The sequence below is a fragment of the Malania oleifera genome, chromosome 9 (genome assembly GCF_029873635.1).
Source record: "Malania oleifera isolate guangnan ecotype guangnan chromosome 9, ASM2987363v1, whole genome shotgun sequence".
In the NCBI taxonomy this organism is placed as follows: domain Eukaryota; kingdom Viridiplantae; phylum Streptophyta; class Magnoliopsida; order Santalales; family Ximeniaceae; genus Malania; species Malania oleifera.
The window spans coordinates 75191825-75199334 of record NC_080425.1 but is presented as its reverse complement, the minus strand read 5'-3'; the positions used below and the strand labels follow the sequence as shown (position 1 = coordinate 75199334).

Sequence of the window (7510 nt, the reverse complement as noted above, 5' to 3'; positions counted from 1 at the left end):
AGGACTTGCAGGAGATCGAGCTTAGGAAGCTTTGGGAAGGGTTTAGTTTTTTGTAGTTGTGAGTGGTTGTAAGATATGAAACTTTTTATGTTTTATTTTAACCTTTGGGTTGTAATAACGTTGTATGGAGATACTTATATTTGTGTAGTATAGAACTCTGGTAATGCATATGAGATGTATGAACTATTTCCGCTGCTTTTATTGATAATTTTGGTATCAGAGATAGTATAGTATAGAGAAATAACACCCTGGACCCCACTTACGGGGTTCAGGGCACTATAGGTGGTATCAGAGATAGTATAGTATAGAGAAATAACACCCTAGACCTCACTTACGGGTTCAAGGCCTTACAAAACTATTGAGGAAAAGTGAGTTAGTTACTGTGGGGGACATTAGAAGGGATAGGGGTAAACTTAAAATAACATGGAAGGAGATAGTGAGTAAGAATTTAATATCCTTGAATTTGTCAAAAGAAATTGTTCATGATCGCATAAATTGGCAGAAAAGGATTCATATAGCCGACCCCACCTAGTGGGACTTAAGGTTTGATTTTGTTATTGTATAACATTTGTTAGGAAAAATAAAAAAGGAGAGTTTGTCCTTAGCAAGTGATTGACTGCCCTTTAGTGGAAGGTCCATCGGCCTTATCAAGAAGCAAAGTTCAGTCAACCAGTCCATGCTATATCTATTTTTTTCATATATATTTTTTATATATCTACTCTAAAAAATTGATTTTTTTAAAGGGACACATACATGACAAGAGTAGTAACCACACATAAAATAAGTATTTTAGGGCATTAATATCTTTAACAGTTCCTCTTAAAAAGAATCAAGAGATTACTTTCCCTATTTACAATTGTATTTTTGAACCTAAAACTCTTTGAAAAACTGACTTATTTTTATTTTTTTTTCTTTTCAAAAACTAAAATAAGTGCCAATAACAGCCAATCAAATATTTGATTTTTGTGTATTTTTTAGTTTATAGTTATTTTTTAATAATTACTCAAAATTTTAAAAAAATATTGATTAATTACCTATAATGTGATGATGTTAATTAGCAAAACCTAACAATTTCTATAAAATAAAGCTTTTGGAGGGAACATTTAATGATAAAAATTTCCTTATACTCTAAAAGTAAAACATAACACTTCTAAAGAAAGTAAAATCAAAATTAAAAAAGAATATTTATATAATTTATTTAGATAAATCAAGAGTTCGCCCATTTATTTATTTTATATTAAATTTATTATATAAAAAATATATATTTATATTTTAAAAATATAATTTAAACAAATAAAATAAAAAAGAATAAAGAACATATATGTTTTTGTTAAAATTTTATCTACAATGTTCTATAATCGTTAAAAGATAATATTCGACACAATTTCATTTAGAGCATTCTTATCGTATTTTGTCTTGGGCGGGCTCGATTCACAGGCACAGGCGCACAGCTCTAACAAACAGGCCAGGGAGACGAAGAGAGACGGGGAAGAGAGAGCGCGAGAAAGGGAGGGAGAAGGAAATGAGGAACAGGCGATTAGCGCGTATCCCTACCAGCGACGACGAGGAGGAGGCTCCGCGACCCTCCCACTCCTCGAACGGGGAAGACCACCAACTGCCCAAGCTGAGGAAGAGGAAAAAGGTAAAGCTTCAGGAGGAGGAAGAAGAGGAAGAAGAGGCCAAGTCCTCGAACAGCGGCGAAGACGCCGTCCCCGAGGATGCCAAACCTATCGGCGACGTCGTTAAGGTTTCTGGCAAAGGCCGCGGCAGGAGGAGCCACTATGCGGCCTTTGAGTTCGATGGCAACCACTTCGATCTCGTGAGTTTTGGCTGTACATCTACCTTTCTTTTGTCGTTTAAATTTCCTTAATTTTGATTTCGTGGAGCCTTACAGGTTATGTTTGTTTGGCTAGACTTGAAATTTCATAGGTACTTGAACTTGCGTGGTGCTTGAACTTTTGATTAGGTTTTGTGTGTGTCTTTGTGTTTTTAATCTTCTTGTTAGGTTTGGGGACGAGAACTTGAAGTCGTCTGCTCTCATTTTTGTTCTTTTTAGAAACAACGAGGGAAGGCACGTTAAAATTCCGAGTTATATGGTTTACACTTTGTTTGGACGATTAGGAGTGTAAAGAAAGAAATGATAGTGGTTCTTTAATGAAGAGAAAATAAAATCGAAAGTGTGCAATTTTTTTCCTGTGCTGTTTGGATGTGAGAAGAGAAAAGAGAGGTGAATGATATCTCCCTTTGGATAATAGGAGAGAAGAGAAAAGATTTAATATTGTTCTACCAAATCGATCTTGTTGGCTAAATTAGTTGAGTCTCCATTTATTACTTCTCTTTCTTTCTTTTTCCTGAATTTCTTGAAAAGTTAGTTTTCCATCCAATAAATTGATTCTTGTTTCTTGGCAACAAGATTTTTTTTCAACCATTCACTTATTATTTCTCACAAATTGAAGGCTATAATAAACGAGCTCAGGACTATCCAAATTAACGATAAAAAAGCCACCTTCGCTTAGGATATGTCCGATAAAAAAGGGTAAGGATGTTTATCCTTTGGTTTTTCAAAATATTCCTCCATCAACTCAGGTCTTGCTCGCCTCGCTTCCCCCAAAATACTTCGCCTTTTGCTCCCCCATAAATTCCTATTGTATTTTTTTCCTAGTTTAAATCAGAGAATTTTTGTGATTTTAAATTTGAAACTCTACATTTTGTTTCTCTCCTGACTTCTTGCATAGATATGTGAATTGCATTAAATAAATAAGTTTTAGGTTAGTTTAGTCTGCAGGATGCCTATTAATAAGAATAAATTAATTATAAGAAGTTAGTTGCAATTAATTACACAAAAAATTAAGTTTTTGAAATGATTTTTTTTTTATTAATCCATAATAAGGTATAGGAAAGAAATAACTATTTTTAAATTTCATCATGGGAAGGTCTATTTCTTTCTTATTACAGACAAGATGAAATAATAAGTAATATATAAGGGATAACTGTTCCCTCCTTCTCTCAACTTTCTCATTGGATTTGAATAATTATTCCACTAACTAAACTAAGTTTAGTTTCAAGACTTCTAGTTACTTTAGGCATACTACGTAGTCACAAGAAAACCAAGCAAGTAAGGAATTCTTCTTTTTTAATTGTTAATATTTTGAAAGGAGAATCACAATTATAGCGCCTTGGTGGCTGCTTTGAAATGCGTATTATACAAAAATACAAAACACCGCCACTAAAATTTATAAGGCATTGTTAGACACTGGTGCATCTTGGTTTCAATTCAAGCGGAGCATAATAGGAGTAGGATTACGACACCGATCTAACTGTTGAGCGAGAAACATAGGGGGAAGAAAAAAAAAAAATATTTATTTTATTTTTTTGTAAACTAAATTAAAAATTTTACTTGTGTACTTTTGCCTCCCCTGTGGTGATTCCTAGATCCGCCACCAGTGCCATGGTAAGGTCTCCCTCTGTTATAGCTGCTGCAATGTCAAAAATTGCAGACTTTAAAGTATTAACATATGAAAATTTTAATTTTTTTGCCTTTGGAAGATGTTTTGCTTTGAGTTTCTTCAGGATAATTGGAGAAACCATCTGAGTATCATCATCTCCATAACTGAAGCTTTCCAAAAAGTTACATCATTCTGGTACACTAGTTGGTCAATGTCAAGGTTGAATTAAGCATATGATCACTTTCTAAGGCAAAAAAGTTCAACCAACTTATCGTAATTGTTTGTGGCCTGCAAATTTTAACTTAACTGAGTAGCACTGCGAATAATTTCCACGCAATAATTAAAAATCATACCACAACCAATTCCTTCCAATTTTCAGGTTTAGCAGTAAATATGCGGTGATCAAGATCCACACAATAATAAAAAATCATCACTATCAATTCCTTCCTAACTCCAGGTTCAACAGTAAATGTGTGGGCAATTAGGATCTAAGCGGACCTTGGTAATAGAATAGATCAAAGCACTCATTAAAATGATCAAAGTAGATGGGGCTTTAATAACCGTTTGAGGTCTTCTATTTGGTACTATTGGTCACTAAGGGAGTGGTGACAGACAATTCTGCAGGAAAGAGAAAGAGAGAGAGAGAGAGAGAGAGAGAGAGAGAGAGAGAGAGAGAGGGGTGAGGAGTGATATGGGTTGAATTATATAGAGTGCTATGTGTGCATATGCATGTGTAGTTACTAAATTTGGCTCGCATTATATAATTGCTTTTTCACGCCACTTGACTTTTTCATAGGCTAGTGGACTGAAAAATCCTTCAACCTGCCTCTACTTGTTGGTTACTAGTCATGGGCACACATTACATGTGTGCCTGCCTTGTTAAAATATTTTATTTTTCTTCTTCTTCTTCTTCTTCTTCTTCTCCTCCTCCTCCTCCTCTCCTCTCCTCTCCTTCTTCCTTCTCTTTTCTCTTCAGATTCTGCCTTTTACCTCTGTTCTGTTCTGTTCTATTCTGTTCTTTCCTTTATTTGTTCTTCTCATTGTTGCTTAAATATTCTTCAATTGATTTTCTTTACCAACATCAATTTTCTTTCTTCTTTTTCTTCTTCTTCTTTTTCTTCGTTAGCAGCATCAAATTTCCTATGATATAGCAGTCAAAGCCACTGACCCAACTCCTATTTGGGCAGATTGAAGAATTCTTGCAATTCCTTGTTGCGTAAATATTCTTCAATTGATTCTCATTACCAACATCAATTTTTTTTGCATCAAAGGGTATTTTTCAAGCAGTTGTGTTGACCTTTTTTAGTTTTAGCCACCGGTGAGATCGTCTTCTCTCTTGTTATTTCTTTTCTTATTATTTTTATTAATTTATTTTTTCCAATAGTTGGTTAGCTGTGGTGATTTTGTTTCTAGGATTTGTAGGCTTAATATTTGTTTTTTGTGTTTTTGCGTTTTCATTTGCAAGTCTTGGAATATAACAATTTTTTATATTGCATGGATTAAGTCCAGCTTATGCGCACTCTTAAAATTTTTTTAATGCATTGTATTGTGTGAGTAGTTTCTATTAATTGTAGGGTGCAACTTAGAAGACTGTCTTTGTGAAATAAGTTTGCTAAAAAATAAAAAAACGCAAACTTGTACTTCACTTGTGCAACACAAAGTCTTTGTACACATAGCCGGTCGCAAGCCCCGATAAAGGAGCAGGGTTGTGTTAGGTAGCTGACTGCCAACGTAAAACTTTGTCAGATCTTTTTATCATGAATTCTAAGAAAAAAATAACCTAAATCAAGGGAATAGAGCGAGCGAGTCGGTATAAAGGGGAGAGGGTTAATAAGTTAGTACAAGAAACTAAGGTAAGATTAGCTACTTGGAATATAGGGACTTTTATTGGAAAAAAGTACGGAAATGGTGGAAATAATGTTTAGAAGGACAATTAATTTAGTCTGCCTTCAAGAGACAAAATGGGCAGGAGAGAAAGTTAGGGAAATTGAAAAATTAGGATTTAAACTTTGGTACACTGGCAAAGAGAAACATAAAAATGGGGTGGGTATTATTGTAGATAGAGACCTAAAAGAAAATGTAGCACATGTTAAAAGAATAGGGGATAGGATCATTACAGTCAAGTTAGTTTTAGGCCTAGAGATAGTGAACGCCATTAGTGCATATGCTCCCCAAATAGGCTTAGCAGAAAATTTGAAAAGGCAATTTTGGGAAGATATGAATAGTATTTTACGAGGGATTTCGATGTCTAAAAAGAAATTCATAGGAGCTGATTTGAATGGTCACATTGGGAAGGATTTATAGAGTATTAGAGGATACATGGAGGCAGACCATGGATATGAAGAGAAAAATGAGTCCGGTGATACAATCTTAGATTTTTCCATATCTTACGATTTGATTCTATTGAATAATTGCTTTATAAAAGGAGAAGAACACGTAATAACTTTCAAGAGTGGGTACAATAAAAGCCAAATAGATTTCTTTTTAACTAAGAGGAAGGATTGTCTATTTTAAGGATTGTAAAAGTTTGACTACACATCATAGAATCGTAGTATTAGATATACATATTAAAGAATGGAAGAGAAGCAGTAGCATAAATCAACACAAGAGGACTAGATGGTGGAACTTGAAGGGAGATAATATAGTAAAATTCAAAGATAAAATAAACAAAGAGTGTGATTGGACAATAGGGAAAAAGGCTGATGCAAATATTGTTTGGAATAAAATGGCGAATTCTATCGTAAGGATAGCAAAAGAGGTTTTAGGCTAGTCTATAGGTAGATGCTTGGGTAGTAAAGAAAGTTGGTGGTGGAATCAAGAAGCATAAAAAACCTTTAAGATGAAAAGAAATTGGTATAAGATATGACAAAATTGTAGAAATATAAAAAATCTTGAAAAATATAAAGAAGCGAGAAAAAATTCAAAAATGACTATCATGAAGCTAAACATAGAGCTTATGATACTTTATATACTAAGCTAGATACAAAAGAGGGAGAAAAAGACATTTATAGACTTGCTAGAGTTAGAGAAAGAAAATGCAAAGATTTAGGTTTTGTAAAATGTATAAAAGATGAGAATGATAATGTCTTAATTAGAGAAGAAGACATAAAAGAAAGGTAGCGGAATACTTTGATAAGTTGTTCAATGAAAACCAAAATGAAAGATTGAACTTGGAAGTGACAAATGAAGAGAAGATTAAAAATAGGAGATTTATTCGTAAAATTAGAGTCCTTGCAGTTAAGATGACATTAAAAAAGATGAAATGTGGGAAATATATAGGACCGAATAAAATACCAATTGAAGTCTGGAAATGTTTAGGGGATAAAGGAATTATTTGGTTAACGAATCTACTCAATAATACTATAAAAATCAAGGAAATGCCTGAAGAATGGAGTAAGAGTACGTTAGTACCTTTGTATAAAAACAAAGCGACACTCAAAATTGTAATAATTATCGTGGAATTAAGATTATGAGCCATACGATGAAATTATGGGAAAAGATAATTGAACATAGAATAAGATTAGAAATGAGGATTTTAGAAAATCAATTTGGTTTTATGCCTGGGAGATCAACAATAGAAACTATTTATCTTTTAAGAAGTTTAGTGGAAAAGTTTAGGGAAAAGAAAAAGGACTTGCATTTGGTTTTTATTAATCTAGAGAAAGCTTATGATAGAGTACCTAGGGAAGTGCTTTGGTGGGTATTAGAAAAGAAGGGAGTTTGCAGTAGATATACGGAGGTTATTAAGGATTTGTATGATAGAGTAGTGACTTGTGTCAGGACTGTAGGAGGAGAGTCTAGAGAGTTCCCATTTCCCAATAGGTGTTCATCAAGGTTTTACTTTGAGTCCTTATCTTTTTACTTTAGTAATTAATGAAATTACTAGGAATATCCAAGATGAGATCCCTTAGTGTATGTTGTTTGTAGATAATATCATGTTGATTGATGATAGTAGGAGCAGAGTGGAATCTAAGTTAGAACTTTGGAGAGCCATATTAGAGTCTAAAGGGTTTAGGATAAGTAGGAATAAGATTGAATATATGAAATGTAATTTTAGTAATGTA

At 33.5% G+C, this 7510-nt stretch overlaps 1 protein-coding gene across 1 annotated transcript in view; it reads left to right on the top strand.

The window, feature by feature from the left end:
- The first annotated feature begins 1389 nt into the window (after positions 1–1389).
- LOC131164830 (uncharacterized) overlaps positions 1390–7510 on the top strand; it is a 45961-nt gene continuing 39840 nt past the window's right edge. The window contains exon 1 of the mRNA XM_058122326.1: positions 1390–1819. Coding sequence (XP_057978309.1) covers positions 1523–1819 — 297 coding nt within the window. The 5' untranslated portion in view covers positions 1390–1522. The remainder of the gene's footprint in view (positions 1820–7510) is intronic.